The sequence below is a fragment of the Miniopterus natalensis genome, chromosome 10 (assembly GCF_054644295.1).
Source record: "Miniopterus natalensis isolate mMinNat1 chromosome 10, mMinNat1.hap1, whole genome shotgun sequence".
Taxonomy (NCBI): Eukaryota; Metazoa; Chordata; class Mammalia; order Chiroptera; family Miniopteridae; genus Miniopterus; species Miniopterus natalensis.
Genome location: NC_142090.1, coordinates 63,939,991 through 63,960,034, shown reverse-complemented (window position 1 = coordinate 63,960,034; position 20,044 = coordinate 63,939,991). Strand labels below are relative to the sequence as shown.

The 20,044-nt window shown below is 39.5% G+C and overlaps 1 protein-coding gene across 1 annotated transcript in view; it reads right to left on the bottom strand.

The window, feature by feature from the left end:
* Positions 1 to 697: 697 nt before the first annotated feature.
* The window catches only part of NXPH1 (neurexophilin 1), a 269,035-nt gene continuing 249,688 nt past the window's right edge, over positions 698 to 20,044 (bottom strand). The window contains exon 3 of the mRNA XM_016218880.2: positions 698 to 2,664. Coding sequence (XP_016074366.2) covers positions 1,903 to 2,664 — 762 coding nt within the window. The 3' untranslated portion in view covers positions 698 to 1,902. The remainder of the gene's footprint in view (positions 2,665 to 20,044) is intronic.

Genomic DNA, 20,044 nt, shown 5'->3' with positions numbered 1-20,044 from the left:
ATCCCTACGCAGCACGAAGGGGAGATGAGAACGGGTTCGCGTTCTTTCTTCGGCCTTTTTGGTTGACCTTTGAAATTCTTCATGCCCCAATCCCCATTTCATGCCTTTAAAAATGAGTTACCTTACGTGTTTCTTCCTCGGTTTATTTTGCTATTGTATACAGTAATTATTTTTTAAAAGCAAGCTTAATGTCCATAAACAACCCTATATAGATAAGTTTGTCTCATTTGGTATAAGTAAATTGAGCACTGAAGCCTTCCACTGCTATTGTAATTCTCTCGGCTGAGTTGAGTCATTACAGTAGAATGTCAGCCACAATCTTCAGACACCTTGACTTTCTTTTAAAGAAAACCAACAACATTGCCTTCCTCTCAGCCCCCCTGCTAAATAAAGGCTCTATACAAGGAAAAAACCAACTAGTTATAATTAATTTAGGAGACCTCAGTTATCTTCTTGTGTCCACTGACTTTTGGTATTCTTGAGTAATTAGCATGACAGTAAACCAAAAATGTGTGCAATGCTGTACGCCACAGCTGCTTCCCAGGCTTGAGATGGAAGCCCCTAAGTTGTTTTGACTGGGCAACTAATAGCAATTTAGATAGTTCTGTACAAATTTAGGGATATGAGATGCAAAACCATGTATTCCAACACATTCTCCTTGTCAGAACCATTTAAATCATCATCCTACACAAGCACATATTGAAACTCAACTTTAAGCATTTTATTTTTATGTACATTTCATTTTGTCCAGAAATAAAATATCTAAATACAGACAGACTGTCATGTTGTATATGTATAGCTGTCAACAATACTTGAGCTGAATAAATGCTTTGTACATTACGTTTCTTTTTTTTTTAATGGAATTCACAGCTACATTGATAAAATGGATTCCTCATATCTTTTTCTTTTTTAAACCAATAACAAGCAGAGAGACAAGTACAAGTTAATATTAATAAGCAGCTCAAATAACACTTGGTTAAACTATGTACAATACAAACCATTCATACAAATGAAGACTAGGATATTGAATTTGTTACAATATGTGTAGTAAAGATAAGACAGACACGTATAACTTACATGGTGTCTGTCAGGCATTTCCCTTCTTATAGAATGATCAGAACTTGTTTTAAGCAGCTTTAGCTGGTCTCAACTTTGTAAAAGTCCAATGGTTGGTGATGGAAGCTGTACTCCAGTGTCTGCCCACATGTAAATTCCAAATGTTGGCTCATCTTTACGGAGAACAAGCTCCCTCCCCAGAAAAAAGAGCCATCTTATATCACCTTGAATGTGCCTACTGTATGCTGGAAAAAAGTTACTACACTTTGTTGTTGTTCATAAAATAAAGAATACTGAGCTCTAAAGACATAATTTTTCCATTTTAACAAGCATATACTCCTATAGTAGTATTTACCAGTACAGCTACTCCAAGCAGTAAGAATGCATGAGTGGGGAACTATTGATTAGCATGGACTCAAGACTTTAAAAGAGATTTCCACAACAGCAAGTGTTAGAAACCATTCACTGTCAATTAATCCTTTTGCCTGCTGATATTTTATCCTGAACCATTATGAGTCAGACAATGAAAGCCCTCTCGACAGGAATCGTGACAGATGCCAGCTGAAATGTGTACCAGTGTGTGTTTGTGTACGTCTATGTGTGCGAGCATGTCTTCAAGTGTGGCTTTAAAATCTGTGGTGATTTACAACTATACTGAGAGATGAAGCTGACTGGGCAGAAATGACATCAGATTGTTTTCCACTAGCGGGTTTGCAGCCAGTTGACAAGAGCAGCAGTGTAGACACATTCCAGGCAACAGACGTGACCTTCTTCTTTGAGGTAACAGCCCTGTGATATGACCTTTAACTCCTCAGGCTTCAGTCTCAATCAACCTCGTGTTCATCTTCACCCGGAGGGGAAGTAAGGTGTGTCGCTGTGGTAGTTGTAGTCGGGGCACACTTTCTGTACTAGTTTATAATCTGTACTATAAAAGGAAATGTAAATACAGATCACCTTGAAGGGCTTGGAGCAGAGCCAGGATACATGACTTTGGGTCTGCTCCTGGTAACAGGTTTTTGAAGGATCATAGTTGCAGAGTGTGTTCTTGGTGGCCTTGTCAACCTTTTCATATTCAATGCGACAGTTAAAGGACTTGGAATCTTTGGCATCAATCACGGTTTGCTGTGCCAAGTCGAATTCCACTATTTTTGTAGGGGGCACCAAGCTGACAGATACATTCCCTTGACCCGTGGAATTATGCCTGAAATAAACACTAAATGTCCCATTGCCATGATCTACAATTTTCCCAGTTATCAACAGGTTTAGCTTCACTGTTTTGATGTTGGAATGAAAATCACCCCATCCAAACATTTTCTTAAACTTGCCCGTCTTAACAATGGGCCTTCGCTTGGCCCTGGGCCGCGGCTCTTGGAGGTCTGTGGAGTTCCTCAGCCAGTCCCAGAGGTCTTGCTCAGAATAAGGTTCTGGGGTGTCATAGCGCAGGTCTAAATCTGTATCATTTTCTTTGCCACGAAAAGTCTGTGATAGGAGTCGGCTGATAGACAAGTCTTTGCTGCTTTCTGTCCATATGTGCTTTAGTGTGGATTTGCTGCTGCCTGATTTTAGAAGTTCTGACTTTCCACCATTTGTTAAATTGGCACATGTGACCTGGAAACAGAACAGAAAATGGTATTTACATCTCTGCGTATGAGAACATCCAACACACAGATCAAAGTCCTTTCAGAGAGGCTCAGAATTAAATGATGACACTTCTTCTTAAAGCACCTTCTGCATCTGGGCAATATTTATTAATAACGTAACAAAATGCCACTTCTATTTTTACATAATGATTGGGCGAGAGGAAGTGTAGGTGGATAAAAAAACACAAAAAAAACCACCACTAAACATGATGGAAAGACTATAAAAACATTGACTTTGATAAGCAAAAGGCCACCTCACATGAATTAAGGAAACTGAATTCAAACATAAAGCAAACTAAAGTAATTATTTCTTAGCACAAAAATACACACTCTTTAAAAATAAAATTTTGTAATTCATTATGTTATTTTTCTACTTCAAAATTATCGTAAGCTTAAAACTGTATGATTCTCTGAAATATGTCAACCAACATCCTGTAGACTTTTGGTAGTCCATGTCATAGTCATGCTAGAAGACTTAGTTTTGCAAAGAGATGCCAGCATATTTTAACTGGTCAAAAAAATAACATGTTTATTAACACCTATTATAAGTAAGGAACATATTGTATAAGACAATTTTTTATCTTAAGGGTTTTAAAATGTGGTCTAGGAAAAGGGACATAAATGAAAACATCTAATGCACAATGTTTATACATAATTGTCAGTCTAGAGAAGCAAAAAAAACCCCAAACAAACACATGGTCAATGACAGAGAGGCCACTTTAGGTTGGACTGTGAGGGTCACATTCAGAAATTATTCTCCTGGGACCCCATTATTGCCTCTTTAGAAGCAACAAGATCCCCAACTAGCCCAGAGTTTCAGAGGAACTCTAAATCTAACTGATACACCGAACAGCCAGATCTGTACTAGCATAATTATATAAGCATTGTCCTTATAGCAGCAGCCCCTATGTAAAGAATGAATGCATATCCACAGTGGCCTCAGTGGCCTAAAGTTAAAGCAGTGACTTCTTATCCTGACATGGATGGCTCAGGGACAAGAGGAAACACAGTCAGGACTCACAGGAACCAAAGCAGCTAACACAGATAAATGCTTTAAGATGTGAACTGACTGTTCTAGGCTAAGGCTCTTGAAGACTTCCAGTCCCCAGTGCCCATTAAAAGCCAAATTTCATAATAAACCTCTTATCGCCAGGCCCCTTCAGAACTAGTTCTGAATCCTGTCTCAGACATCAGCCTGAGGACCACTCAGAGGCCTCATTGGACCCTCTAGTCTCCTTCCAAACTGTTCCCAGAATGAGAGGTCATTCCTGGAGAGCTTTTTAAATTCAGGCCATTAGGAATTACAGCTGCATTTTAGAGACCTCTCTATAGACTTAGCTGTGAAGGCCCCTTGTTAGCATAGAAACCTGGCCTGAGAATAGCCTTTTACTCAGTCACTTGTGCTAGAAGAACTCTATCCTAACCCCTAGGGAGTAACAGCATAACCTTTACAGCAAGTCTCCCTGGGATCTACACTTAGATTTTCACTTCCAAGTTGCATGCCTTTGGTCAAGTCATTTAATCTCCTTCTGCCTCAGTTTCCTGCATCTGTAAAGTGAGGGTAATAATGGTGCCTACCTCATAGAATTGCTGTTGACGATTGAGTGACCTAAGACATGTAAAACCTTTAGAATAGTGGCTGGCATGTGGGATTGACTCGATTAAATTTCGTTATTATTATGAAGCCCAAGCTGATATGTGAAGACAATTAGAGAAGGAAGGCAACCCAATGGTATTACATGGAAGTGTGGCCTGAGAGGAGCTTTGTTCCTTATTACACAGCCAAGTACTCAGAGCCTGCATGGGATGGTCCCCCAGAGACATAAATGCAGGGGGACTTGGTAATCCAAGCTAGAACAAAGTCACTTGTAATTTTACCTTTTCAAACATCCAATAGGATCAATGAGCTCTTTTTTTTTTTTTTTTTTTTTTTTTTTTTTAATATCTTTATTGATTTCAGGGAGAGGAAGGGAGAGATAGAAACATCAATGATGAGAGAGTCATTGACCGGCTGCCTCCTGCATGCCCCCAGCTGGGGATCGAGCCCACCACCCCAAGCATGTGCCTTGACTGGGAATCGAACCCCAATCTCCTGGATCTGGCCGGGCAGGATCAGGAGCTCTTTACTACCAGCTACCAACTAGTAGTCTCTTTTTATTCTGTTCAAACTGAGGCAGTGTGAGTGATAAATCCCACCTGGAAAAAATTACCAGCCAAAGCTGGTCTCTTCCATTTCATGCTGAATGTAAGCAGTCCGGTAAGTTTAGCCCCACATAAATTCATTGCATCTGAGAGAAAATGAGGCTTATCATGGGTTTATGTCCCATGGCTGCACCCTGAAAAGCCGAGACTAAAAGGTTGGGTGGGCTAATACAAAATCTACGTCAACTATTTCAGGCTCCTAGCCTGGGTCCAGGTGCATCAGCTGCGAAGCCCAAGACAACAGAAATGCCCTTGAAGAAAGATCCAGAAGCTACTGTGCACAGGATTTAATGAAGGAAAGGCAAACAACCAATGGAGAAACAGCTCCTAGGGATGGGATGGAGCACAGAAAAAACGGATAACGGATAGGGTCACATCTAAGGGAAGCACAGACCAGTTTCGCAGTCACTCCTGGAGCTGTTAAACATACCACCTAACCAAAATGAACAAATCCCCTTGGGTGGGATCAAAGATGGTTATCAGATGGGCCATTATTGATCTTGGGGCCGATATTGGGAATTGGGAGATGGTTGACTTTGCTGTCAACTTTCTTTTAGTTCTAGATACCTCCCCTTCACTTCTGCTCAACCCCTGAATTGGCCTTTCCTCTTTTCCTCAGCACCTAAACTGTTTCCCGTTTATAGATTCTCTTTGTGCCAAAACATCATTCCAGAAATGCATCACGCTCAGGCAGTGTGTGCCTAATCACAGCCAAATGGTTGCTTTACCTAAATCCAGTTTTTAACAAGTACTAAATAGTAAGTACTAAAGGGATGAAACTGAGAGGGAAATATTCTTTGGAGAAGGGGAAGATGCACAGAAACATATATGTTTTCTCTCTTTTTCTCCTTACCAAGGACATTTTTTTCCATTGCTTTTCAGGGAAAGTGGAAGGGAGAAAGAGAGAAAAAAAAAACAGAGAGAGAGAGAAACATCAATGTTAGAGAGACACATCGATTGGTTGCCTCCTGCACCCACCCAACCAGGGCCAGGGATCATGCCTACAACCAAGGTATGTGCCCTTTGCTGGAATTGAACCTGGGGCCCTTCAGTCCATAAGCTGATGCTCTAACCACTGAGCCAAACAAGCCAGGGTCATATATGTGTTCTGAAAGAGAAAAACATGAAGCTTTCCACCAACCCCCCTGCCTGATAATAAAGCCAGTCCTCCATAGGACATTTTTTATTTTAAAATGAAAGTCATAATCCTTTATAGTTCCATAATTAATATATAATAATCATTATAACAAAACTAACATAAACAACTGAAGTTTTTCTATCAAAAGAAGTGCATTTCAAAATATATTATTTTTCTATAGCATGGAGTATCTGTAACATAAAATTTAAACCAAATATTGAGAAGAGTAGTACAGATCTTCTGGTTTTGGTGTCTATTTTGTGTGTGTGTGTGTGTCTTGTCTTGTTTTGTTCCATTGAAATCTAATTGATTGGTCAAACATACAAATATGCCCTTGCCTAATTAAATAAGCATTATCCTCAATGGAGACTATATATTTATGCCCTAATCTAAAAGAAATTTAAAAAATAAATGCATATCCTACTCTCTCATTTTTACCTGGAATTACATAGTTTCCCATGCTTTGGGTGACAAGAAGAGGAAATGTAGGCATGTATTTGGTATCAGCTTGATACCTGTATCTCAGCATCGACATACTTGATCAAGGAGAGGGCTGTACTGAGACACACCCCTGGCACCCTGGCTCATGAAGCAGTCATGAAACTGTCCCAAAGAAGGAGGCAAAGGGAATTAGAGTGCAATTTACCAGTGGCATATGGGAGAGTGAAAGTAGGTGGCATGATTTCAAGTAAGAACCAATATATTTAAAAGGATTGTAAGGCTATAGCAGGCAAACAAACCTCTGATTTTCAGGTAGAATAAAAATTTAATTCTAAATTATACTCTCCACAGCTGTATTAATTATGAGTGAGCTCCGGAATCAGACCGCCTGAATACCAGGCTGTGATCATCAACAGCTGTACGATGCGGGCAACTTGCCTAACTCGTTTATGCTTCTGTTTTCCTCTTCTAAAAAATAGAACACCCACCCCTTCACAGCGCTGCTGTGAGAATTAAATAGAATGCTCCGTTTAAAGTACTAAGGCAGAAAGGACCTGAACTATGTTGAGTGTTCAACATTAGTATTACTACCTACCATAGCCTCTGAATCCCACTGGGTAATGTTTTATGAAAATGAATTACTTATAATAGGATTTGAGAACAAAAACATTTTTCTAAAAAAAAAGAAGAAAAAAAAAAAAGCTTCCTTCACATAACCAAAACCTAAAGCAAACAATTAAAAAGAAAGCATATATTCTTGATTATGACAACCAAAAAAAAAAAAAAAAATGACAGGTTGAGTAGATAGTAAAGCCTGAGTTAACTAAGGATGGGCATAAGTTCAGCTATTAAACTGTTTAGCTACCAGGTGCAGTGGATGTATTTGCCTTCAGTGGTTGATGTGAAAGGCTTCCAGTTGGTGCCAACAGTCAAGAAAACACCCTGGAACATCTCAGCTTGGGGACAGAATCAAAGCAGGTTTTAGCTGTAATCATCAACACTGTCTTGAATAGTTTTACCCCCTTCCCTTCCTTTCCACTTAGATCAGGAGAGGAGCAGGGCAGTGTCTAAAAGAGCACATCAATCCTGAAAAACCAGGAAGGATCCCTTTGGGAAGTTGCCAGGCCCTTTCAGTATAAACAACCCCAATCTATGTTGTTTTATTAATTCGATAACTATATAGTGAGACTCCGCTAATACTGAGTTAAATAATAGGAATACAAAGATCAGTGGCACATGGTCTTTGCCCTCAAGGAGTTCGCAGTCAAATGGGGGAACCAATTAAGGGGATAACAGACTGACCAACACTGTGTACAACATTGTAGGAGGCATAGTCAAAGTTAAAGGGTAGCGAAGATGTAGAAGAAGGGAAGATCATCAGATTCGGAAGATAAAAGAGGTCTATGAGTTCAACAGACAGATTAGATCAGAAGAGCTCCTCTGAGCATAAGGAGAAATAAACTGTGCAAAAGAAAAGAGCTGAGAAGGACATGTCAGACTTAAGACTGGAAACTAGCTCCATACTTCTGAGCCTTGGGGAGCATTCACAGGGGGGAGAAACAGAGAAGGAACTTGCAAGAAGTCAGCAGAACTTGAATAAGGTACTCTAAAGTCAAATTGTGAAGATTCTGCAAAGCCATTTAAGCTTTATCTTACAGGTAATGGGAAATCACTAAATTTTCTGTTTATTTTGAGAGAGAAAGAGGGAAACATGGATATGAGAGAGACACAGTGATTGGTTGCTTCCCACACTTGCCCTGACCAGAGCCAGGGATCAAACCTGCAACCCAGGTAAGTGCCCTTGACTGGCAATCAAACCCGAGACTGTTCGGTGCACCGGCTGATGCTCTAACCACCGAGCCACACCCACCAGGGCTGTCCTGTTTTGCTTTTTAAGTAGGTCATCCTGGCTCTAGAAAAACGCCTGATTGGAATTTGAAGGGTGGATTGGTAGGGAGAGACTTTGAAGAAACAATGACTAGTTAAATAACTAAGTGCAATACTTTATTTTAGAAAGTCTTTGAGCCTGAACCAAAGCAGTGACAGAGAAAAAGAGAAAGGAAAAAAAAAAAAAGGATATATGAGATATTTCAGAGGTAGGGTGCGCTCAACTTGATGATTTATTGGCTAGGCAGGAACATGAAAAAGTTAATGAGTTTGCTTCCACTGTAAGGGATACAGAAGTGACAAGTTAGCTGGAAAACAAAATTACATCTCGTAGGGACGCTGAACGCCATTAAGGTGCCTGCAAGTCATCCTGATGAGGCTACTTAAAAGAGCGTCTGTAGGATGGGCCCTACGGTCTGGGGAAACGAGGAGGTGGCGATGTTGGTTTTGTAGCAGGAGGGGATGGTACTGTGTCGATGGGGCATGGTGACAGAGAAAGAATAACGCTGGGGAGGGCATGCAGGAGATGCCAATGCTCTGAGGACGGGCAGAGGGGGCGCCAGGCCACGCAGATAGAGACCAAAGGGGGTAAGTGAAGGAAAATGATATTGTGGAAACCAAGGGAAGATGGGAGGGGGAAAGGCAGGCATGGGCGAGATTTAAATGCCCAGTTAAAGCCTAACAGTAAAAGCACTTGAAAGAAGGGCCTTGACTTTTGAAATCTACCTTATTAAAGCTACTCTGGACGGTGGGAGAGAGAAAATGCAGGATGGGAAAGACCAGCAACTAGCTTGACACATCTGCTGCCAGATGCAGTCAGGAATCATTGCCTTTCTGTTCTTTCCCACTGCTTTACGCCTTAAGAGCTTTCATCTTTGAAGCAATTAAATATATGCATAAAGGAGAACAGGTATTGAGCCCTACTGAATAAACTACGGCATTGTAAAAGGAAACCTTGTGCCCAGAACACCCTCTACCATCGGTTTTAAAAACATATTAAAAGAGTTTCTTTTAAAAAGTCACCTAAAGATCCTAAGATGTCAGTACAATTGAGTGATATTAGAAGCGGGGGAGATACTTCAAATTAATGCAATTCCCAAAGGGCTAAGCACTGGGGACCTTTTTCTACAATTAATACCAATGAAAACACCGAATATACTGTACTTACTAATGGAATATAATTTTCCATGTCAAAAGTGGCCAATGCCCACTTGACAGGAGCTGGGTCACTGATTCAGTGATACCATTGCCACCAATTATGTGTTTCTTGTCTCATTTCAGAAACACTGAGAATAATAAAGATTCTTAACATGATGAGGTGCCTACATTTTAAAGCATATGTTTATTTTGGAAACATTGCTAAATAGCTGTAAAGAGAAAGGTCATTTCTTTCAACCATAAACAAAGACAGGTAACTTGAAGGGAGCCTGTCTGGGGTGGGACCTGTGGGTAGATCTAGGGAGAAAAGACTGCCACTGGATATCAGGAGTGTTAGCACCTAAAGTGCTATCACACTTCGATCCAACTCCTGCGTATGTCTTAGGGCCATACTTGCACGTCGCTTTCTCTCATACCTTTTTCATGTAGGTCTATAACCATAACATCAATATGTTCGCTGTTAAAATATTGCTAAAAGACGCCACTTTTGGGTATTATTAACTACTCCTCAATTTCATTGCCACCTCGATTATGCTCCTGGCCTTATGAGATTTTATATAAAAATTACACTCCTTTACTTGCACTATTCCAACTAGAGGTGCCTCTGGATGTTTGTGTACCTTTTTCTATAAAAGAGCAATAAGATGCCTGGTAATTTCTACCAACCTGCACATTTTACTGTTGATCTATTACTGTTCAATATAAATAATCTCAAATTGCTTGGAAAATCATGTATTTATTTCATCAACTGTATGAATACTTGAAGCCAAACAAAAATTTTAAACAACCTAATGCTTAAGTAATATCTGTTATCAGTGAACAACTAATCAACAAAATGGCCTTGCTCTCTGATTACAGCATCATTTTGGCAGTTTTATGATTCACTATGTTGAATATTTGTGGCATACTATTAACTGCTACTGGTTAAGAGCACACTATATTCCAGACATCACAATTAGCATTTTACATATGGCTCTGCTTTTATCTTAAATCACACACCTCTGTCTGTCTGTCTGTCTCTCTCTCACACATACGCACACACACAAACACACAAACTTTAAGGTCAAAGTCAACACTGTTATCTTCAGCTCACATACGGGAATATGAAAGCTCAGAACGAGCTTGTCGAAGACCACTGCTGGTAAGTGAAAGAGTACTTCTTAGTTACTCCACAGGGTGTGTCCTTCATTCTTAAAAATAATTTTAATCATGCAGTTCTACAGTCATACACGCTTATCAAAACATTGTAGTATATGAAGTAAAAGGTAAAAGCCTGTCTTTATCGTCAGCCCCTGCTCCCTTGCAAACCCACCTCTCTCTTCAGAGGCAAAACCTGTCAATACTTTATTTCTAAATATTTTCAGTACTTTTTCATATATAAATATTTTACAGAAATAGTGTCATATTTTATGAACTGCATTTTATATGTTTCCAATCAATATTATCTTTACTAAATGGGAATATAGAATTCTATAATATGAATGTATCATAGTTCTACTTTTTTGTGTACCTTTTGTGATAGATGCTTAATCATTACATTGTTTCACAGCCAGGTTACCTACAGTTATTATTTTAGCCTTGATTTCCTTGGTTTTTCTGCTCTTTGTTGCTTCAGATACCTCATTCCCTCCTCCCTTGAGTTGGATTTTCATTTTAATGGGTGAACAGATTTGCATGAATCTTTTAGAAAGAGTTCATAGGGGAAAAACTATATGAATTGTCCATGCCTAAAAATGTCTTTATTAGCCATAAGCTTACAGTGGGTATGATATCCAATCTTCTCTTCATTCACTTTGTTCTGTTTTATATTTCTCTCACTGTAATTTTAGGATTTCCCCTATTTCAGGCATTGTCAAGTATTACAAGGCGGGCTACAAATGCCCATGCTTTCTCTAGCCCCTTTCTTAACTAGTATAGAGAAAAGCACGCAGATATATCTAGATATGTTAGGCTCTTTTCCATAAAGTTTCCCCAAGAGGACTATAGGCCCTTTGAGGGATGTTTTTTCTATATTATACCATTTTGTAACTTGGGGGAGGGAGCACCTGGCCTAGCGTAAGCACTCAATAAATTGCCTGGATGGTTTATATTCTTAGTACATCTATGTCAATAGTAAAGGTTCCTCGATGCTTTAGTCACAATCAAGATTTAGGGGGGAGGACATGTGGCCCTCAGAGATTTCCCTCTTACAAGTGTAGAGGCTGCACTTCTTGACAATACCCGGAGCGCCTGTATTATATATGATAAGCCGGAGGAAATGGGTTAGTGTTTTAATACATCAAAAATACATCATTTCCTTCTGCTACAAAGCAGTGCTCCAGAAACAGCATTAACAATGGAAAAGCAGAAAAGAAACTCCATGCTTTCCTTTAACCCAGGAGGTGCTGGAAGGCTGCGCTGCATAGAAACTAAGAGAATGGGCTCTGCGTTAGAGAACACAGGGCTAAATCCAAAATTGGCCACTGTCACTAAGAACCACTTGCAGCCACGTTTCCTCCAGTTACAATGTAGAAATAATACTTCACTCATTGTATTTGCATGAACTTAAAATAAAAGATTTTACATATGAAGTATGGAAAATAGCATGAGTTCAACAAACGAAAGCGATCGTGCTTAGCTCAGTTGCGAAACCCTGAAAAAAAAAGAAAACAAGGCTTTCAGAAAGCACACGGCTGTTCTCCTGCTGTCTCCTCACCGGTGAGATTACACCTTCCCAAGTGGGCTAAACAAACTGAGATGGGAGTCGTATCATTGGAACAACTCTGTGGGCATCTTTTGCAGTCGGTGGTGGTAGGAGACCACACTGGTTATGTTGTGATTTAATATTGGCAAATGTGGGCCATCATTTATCCCTAACATGGCAGCTTTAGGAGAAGACATTCTGACCAGCCTGGACATTGCGTGTCATCCTCAAGAACCAGAAACATGGTACGTCTCTACCAGTTTGAAGAATCCTCGGGGGGGCTAAGAATTTTAGGTGTTCACCCCCATGAGCTCTCATGACCCCTGATCCATGAAGGATGGCTCTCTTCTAACATAGGGTGCCACCCGTTCCCTGGTTCTGAGTCATGGGGCACTGGGCTTCTCACAAGTTTGAATAACCATAATAATTAGCTTTCCCTTTCATTCCTTTTCCTGTAGGTACTCTTATGAAAATGTTCTCGATTTTGTAACTGCAGGGAGAAAAATACGCCTTGTGAAGAACCATGGACTATTGCTTCAGCTATTAAGAAACAGAACTTTCCAGCCTATGAAAATACCGTCCCCTCCCTCAAGCTCGCTTTGTAAACATATAAACATCCACCTGAGTTTTGAAATATACACATTAATATTGATGAGAACTTAAGAATTATTATTCCACATAGGCCCACTTAATCCATTCTCTCAGAACATAATTACAGATTACCCAGGTTTACATTACAAATGTGGCTTCTTTTTGGGTATTTTATATTACTTCCATTTAAAATGTGTAAGAAGTATTTCATATGAGGGCCCCTGGGTGTGTGGTTATAATAATGAACAAAACATTTAAAATAATATGTTGAAACACTATTTTGTGGCTGAAACAAAGCCACTTGAGCTCATTTTTTACTACTGATTAAGATATTTGAATTTGTCAGTAAATCCAGATGTCTTTAAGGAAAAGCGAAACGTGGCATATGTAGGAATAGCTGGGTTAGATCCAGAGTCTTTCTTCCTGAATTAGAGGTAAATATGAGTGATTGTCCATAATAAGACTTGTTATGTAGATGCTAATGGAAATTTATAGCTTCTTAAAGTCAAACAAAGCCCGTACCTTTCCAGAATGGACAAATGAGTTATGACTGACTCACCTTCCAACCCTATCTTCAGTAGCCTATACGAACAAAAGTTCTCATACACAGCAGTGGTATATGAGAACACACTGAGAAGTAATAATAGCATACTTAATCCAATAGCAGCTCAATTCCTGAGGAAATAACAACTCTGAAATTTTTAGACACAATACTCGATATCCTCTGATTATCCAGAGGTAGATCTGGAAACCTTTCATTCGGCAACAAAGGAACAAGTCATTATATAAATGAAGTGATAGAGACTAGTTTGCAGGGGACTATCCCTATGTCACTTAGATCCTGAATGGGTTCAAAATTCTTCTAGGACTCTTTCCTATCAAGCTATAATGTGTAGGCACTGCCCAGAGCTTCCCAGGTGCAGAGTGGACAATAAGCCAGACAGTCAACTCAGAAATATGAAAGGGGGCAAAGGTCTTGGAAACACAGTTCCTTCACACTCCTGTAAAAGTCCCGTAGACTAGGAATCTCCAATGAACCCCTCACCCTTTCATCAAAGGTCACTGATGCTGGAGTTTGAGTTATGACAAAGTAAATATTTTGGGGTTATGCCCTGGTCTGAGCAAGATGTTATAAAAGCACATCTAGCCTACAGCACCGGGCCCCAAATGGTCTCTTAAAGCATAGCTCAGAGAAGACACAACTGATGTGCTGAGGGACCTTCAAAGGCCACTGTGTCCATGAGAAAACAATTCCCCTGAAAGCTCTTAAACCAACCTGTCCTTTCCTAATGTCCCTCCCATAAGAAGATGGGCACCTACACTTTGACCTTCTGCTTCTTCCTGGCAGGGTTCCTAGCACCGGGTAAACATCCTCTGTCCTCTACAGATCTCTTATCCAGTTACCTCCAGCTTTGGAACCAGAGGAACCAGGTGTCCGCTAGTCTGGGTTAGATCTCACTTTGGTCTTCATGCACCCTCTCCCCTATTCTTTATTTGTTAAGGCCTGGTATGTGGAATCTCATACCAAAGAGCCCGCTGACAAGGGAAAGAATGTTTAGGCAGAGGGATCTCGTATACAAGCAAAAAGATGGCTTTTGGATTTAAGTGCTGTGGCTTTAAGTTCATCGGATAGAAAACTGAGTGGTGTGCCTGGAGCCCCCCAAGAGAAAAAGTCTTTTCACTTCTGGTTACCAAGGGAATTAAATAAACCAGTTTTACTAAATCCAAGAAGGGTGTTCATCCAATGATTATAGTATAGGAGGAGGTGGGTCATGAAAGAAAGGAAGCAAACAGACCCGAAATGACTGAAGATGCTGTAAGAGAAAATCGCAAGAGAAAGGCTGGATGGAAATGTGTGTGTGTAAGTCAGAGTTCTGAGATCCCCTTGGTCTTTATTGGACTTTAAAATGACTTATCACAGTATTAGTTGCTTGGACTGCTGTGAACACTGTGGACAGAAGCTACCACAGGAGAACTGGAAGATGACAGGTTGTTAGGGTCGAATTTCCTCCCTGGTGTGTCTCAACACTGGCTTATTTGCAAACTCTGGGAGGTAGTTTAATCACGCTTCTCAACAGAGCTGGGTAACACTCCAGCTGCCACTAGAGGGCACAGCCAGGACATCTGACAGCTGTCTCTACCTGTGGTTCTGAAGTAAGAATTGTCACTAAGGGTCCCAGAGCTCTTTGCAAAAAGATGGACCAGCAACCTTTATGGTAACTGCTGACTGATGAAGACCCTGGAAGCCACTTCTCTGGGCTGCAGAGACCAGGAAGCAACTGCTGTTGCTCAAGGAACTCCTGAAGTCGTCACCAGCTTTCATGTGTTCTCTGTCCTTCAACTTCAGGGCCTTTGCAGAGGCTGCTTCCCAGTCCTGGAAACCTTCCTACTCAATAGTAGTTGCTTAGCTAATTCTCATTCATCCTCTAGCCCAGCTCGAACTTCATTTCCACAGGAATTGTTGATCCTGTCGGAGCAACCTGTACTATTTGATCATAAAAGTAATGCTATTATCTCTATATCTTTTTATCACCTATCAGTCTATATTATTTCCTGATACTGTCATCTTTATGGTGGATCCATCTAACACACTGGTCACAATTTTTGTTTACCACACTTTATAAAATGCCAGGCTCCAAGCAGGTGCTCTCCAAATATCGGCTGACTGAACAAATGCATCTTTGAATGGACGGCCTACCCACACATATTGATATCCCTTTACAGATAACCTTGCTTCATCCACAGATAAACAGCTCATTTTCTAGCATAGATAAACATTTAATATTATAAGCCTTCATGGAGGCTTCATGTAAGTCTGTGAACATGCACAGTGACACAAGAGAAAAGGTAACATTTTTCTAGGAAAATACAAGTTAGTGATTGCTACAGGCCATTACAACCACTCAAGAGTATTACATCAAAAATCTCCAAATAAATGTGAATATTTTCATTTAAATAAAAGCGAAAAACCACAAATGCCTAGATGAACATGAATGTACTTTGGAGGTTTGGCAAACACCAGAAAAGCTTAATGAAATGATGAGAGTGGTCTGGTCGGTGGCAAAAAAATTAGTGCAATCCTCGGGATTTTCTATCTTGACTTTTCAGAAATTTGATCCTAAGACGGTAATGAAAGGAAACAATTATGGGTGTCTAAAAACAGAGGTTTCTTCAAAAAGAGACTGCAAGACTTTCCGGGGGCATTTTCTTTGTACTATTGAAGTGGACATTGGTATTGACAAATAATAATTGCTTTGTAACAAGCAGTTAGACATATGTTACACTATTTCTTTGTATAAACATCCATTTGCTCGGAAAATGCAGGGGGGTTTTATAAATGTGAAGCAATACAGCCAGTTTTATGGGTGTGCTTGCAAAGGCTCAGACTTGAACTGTAAAAGTGTCCATTAACAGTACAAATTTAAATGCCATTAAAAATACGAGTCTTAAAGGCATTTTTGGCATTACTCTACAGCAGCGATTTTCAACCATTTTCATCTCATGCCACACATAAACTAATTACTACAATTCTGAGGTACCCCAAATGGTATATTGTTTTGCTGATCTGACAAAAAAACAAGGTATAATTTTGAGTAATTATACTATTTATCCAATACCTGGGTGCTATTGTTGTGTTGGTTGTTGTCATTTTTGTATTTGGGAAAAGAGGTCAGAGCCCCTGACTAAACAGTCAGGTACCGCATGTTTAAAAATTTTTTGCAACACATGGGTTGAAAATCGCTGACTGACATTTCTGCTTTGTGGCTGTTTAGTGAAAATCTATGACAGTTTTGAGTTAGAATCACAAAATATCTGAGGCTAAAAGGGACCTTGGAAATTATTTTATAATTTAGGAAGCTGGGTCCCACAGAACTGAAGTAATTCACCTAAAGTTTCCAAGATGGGTAGGGGCAGAGTTCACACGCTAGTGGAGGTTTTCTGGCATCCGATCCACTCTTCTTATGTTCTGCAGTTTTCTTTTATCGAAAGCTGGAACTTTATGTCTACTTCAGAGTTTACTGAAACTCAGGAAATTAGGGTGTCACCTTCAAAATAAGAAACTGGCTTATCTTTGCTGAAGAGTCTTTAAATTTTGTGAAAAGAAAGACTATAGAAATTGGGCATCATTTGCCAACGCTAAAACAGAGGCACTAACCGTGCATGGCAGTCACAGCCTAGGGTCCCCTGTGCTGGCTGCGTCCACAAACCTGTACTCAGACCTCCCAAGACTTAGGTCTGAACAACTGCTCTGAAGGACCAGAGAGTCAACACGAGGGAAACGCTGTCACAGGCTTCCAGTTAACAAATTATAACACAGAGGGAATTCTCCAGTCTCTGAAAGAGCAAGATCTTTATATTTGTTTCCAAAAGCCTTATTTGTTCTTATTTTCAGAACACTTCTTTTTTAAAAAAAGCAAATTGAAGCTAAAGCCTGTCAGGTTCTCTCTTCTATAAACCCATCAGCATGCACTTGTTAAGTAACTAGGATTTTTTAAATTTTCAAAAATTACCTCAGGGAAGTCATTTGACTCACTTCAAACCCATCTGCATGTCCGCTCACTCTAGCAAATTTACATCAGTACTTTTTACTCTCTGCTGGACAAAGGGCCTCATATTTTGGAGCCACCCTCCCGCTGCGAGCCTGGAAAGCCAGTGATTCTCAACAGAGTGCTCGAGCCCAGCCAGAGTAAGATGAGCTGTGACAGACCCGGCTGAGGATCATGCCAGGACTGACACCGGGTGCTGGACTGGGCACAGTATTAAACGGCATATTCCAAGGATATCATTATTTGTTTCTAGTCAAAACATTTATGCCATAGTGTGACATAATGTTAAAGGAAGGTGTGAGATTTATGTTTTTCTCAAAGTGGAGGTTAGTTTTCAACAGTCACGAAATGCATTTCTAAGTGAAATGACCTTCTGCGAAGTAATCTTGGTTCTTCAGATAGATTGCAAGGATGATCCATTTTAATTTTAATCTGTCTGGAAAATAGTATTTCTGTTTATATATTTTTGGAATTTTAAAATTTTGATTATAATTTCCATCTCACAGAAAGTTACAAGGAATATATATATAATATATATATATATATATATATATATATATATATATATATATATATATATATTGCTCTTTATCCAGATTTACCAGTTGCTCCCATTTGGTCACATGCCGCTTTATCACTCTCTCTTACATATGCATGCATGTGTGTATATATGTATATAGACTTCTTTCATCTTCAAAGTAAGTTAAATACATCATGCCCACTCACCCTTAAAGAGGTTATGGAGTAGTTCCTAAGAAAAATTACATTCTCTTATATAACCATAACATAGCTATCAAAATCAGGAATTTTATTTATTTTATTTTTATTTTTTTAAAGTATATCTTTATTGATTTCAGAGAGAGGAAAGGAGACGGAGAGAGAGATAGAAACATCAATGATGAGAGAGTCACTGATCAAGCCCACAACCGGGTATGTGCCCCAACCGGGAATTGAACCCAGATCGCCTGAATCCTAGGTCGACACTCAGCCGCTGAGCTACGCCCGGCCAAGCAAAAATCAGGAATTTTAATCTTGATATAGTGTAACTTAATCTATACTCAATATAAAATGCCATCTACTGTCCCAATAGTACCCTTTACTTTCTCAATCAGGATTCAATCCTGTGTCATGCATTGCATTTAGTTGTCATGACCCTTCAGCTGCTTTTCTTTCTATTTCCTGTTCTTTATATATTTTTTAAATGTAAAATTATATAGAATAGTTAATTTGTAAAATGTTCCTTAGTTTGGAATTGTCTGATGAATACTACCAAATATTTTATAAGAAAGGTCTAGCCCAGTTTGTGTGCTCAGTGGCTGAGGGTCAACCCATGAACCAGGGGCTCAGGGTTCGATTTCTGGTCAGGGCACATACTCAGGTTTTGGGCTTTGTCCCCAGTAGGAGGCGCACAGGAGGCAGCTGATGAATGACTCTCTCATTGATGTTTCTATCTCTCTTTTCCCTCTCCCTTCCTCTCTCTGAAATCAGTAAATTAAAAAAAAAAAAAAAGGTCTAGAGCTTTTGATTGACAAAGATGATGGAGGGGAAAAAGTGTTCCTTGAATTGAGAGTGAAGAAAGCAATGCTTGAGTAGTTGCAGAGAGAAAAATATTATTGTACGGTGCTAAATCAGAGCCTTGTAAATCAGATTATTTACTATAATTTTATAGGTAATTAATTTGCATTATATATAATTGTTTTACTATTTTTAATAATAAACTCATTAAATTTTGTCATTTTGTGGCCTCTTTCATGTCACATTTTGTTTAAATGAAGCTAATGGGATTTTTGTTTGTTTTGTTTGATTTTTTTGCTATTTCAAAATGGTAATTTATTGGCTCATGTGTTAGAAAAGTCCAATCAAAGGCTGCGATGATGTAAGCTAGTTTCTTTTTGCTTTATTTTTAAAACCTATTTCCTGGATTAACTAAATCTATCAGTCTGAGGCTGACAATTTTTTATTTTAATAAGAAAGTTTTTGTTTTTTATTTAATCCTCATACGAGGATATGTTTATTGCTTTTAGAAAGAGGGGAAGGGAGGGACAGAGAGAGAAACATTGATGTGCGAGAGAAACATCGATCTGGTGCCTTCCACACACGCACTGACCCGGTATCGAACCTGCAAACTAGGTATGTGCCCTGACCAGGAACTGAACCTGTAAGCTTTTGGTGCACGGAGTGACTCTCCAACCAACTGAGCAACCCAGCCAGGGCTATAATTTTCATATATATTAACACGTTATGAGAGTGGATTAATCGCTAACATCCTTCCTGGGATGTAGATACCAATAACTCAATGATAGATTCGGGGAAACTAAGGCTCATTGGCAAAGAGACTGCCTTAGAATCACAAATTCAGAAAGCAACAACATTCAGTTCTGACTTCAAATCCCAGGATCGTTCTGCTGTTACCAAAAGAAAGGTGGTTGTATATCTATTGCTATTTAACAATGCATGGTGAGTCCGTCTCTTAATCGTCAAGAGCCAATTGACCTTGACCAAGTAGGGGTATCCTCATGTTCCAACCCTGGATGTAGAACTTCAAGTGTAACTTGAATTATGATTCCCTAAAAAGAGCTGACTAGCATATCACACTATTCATTACATACCTGGTGCTCAGGCATATAGACTCAACCATATCTCTAGCAGGTGTTTCATGGCCAAATGACAATTTTAAAGCCATAATCTCTTAAACCTCATT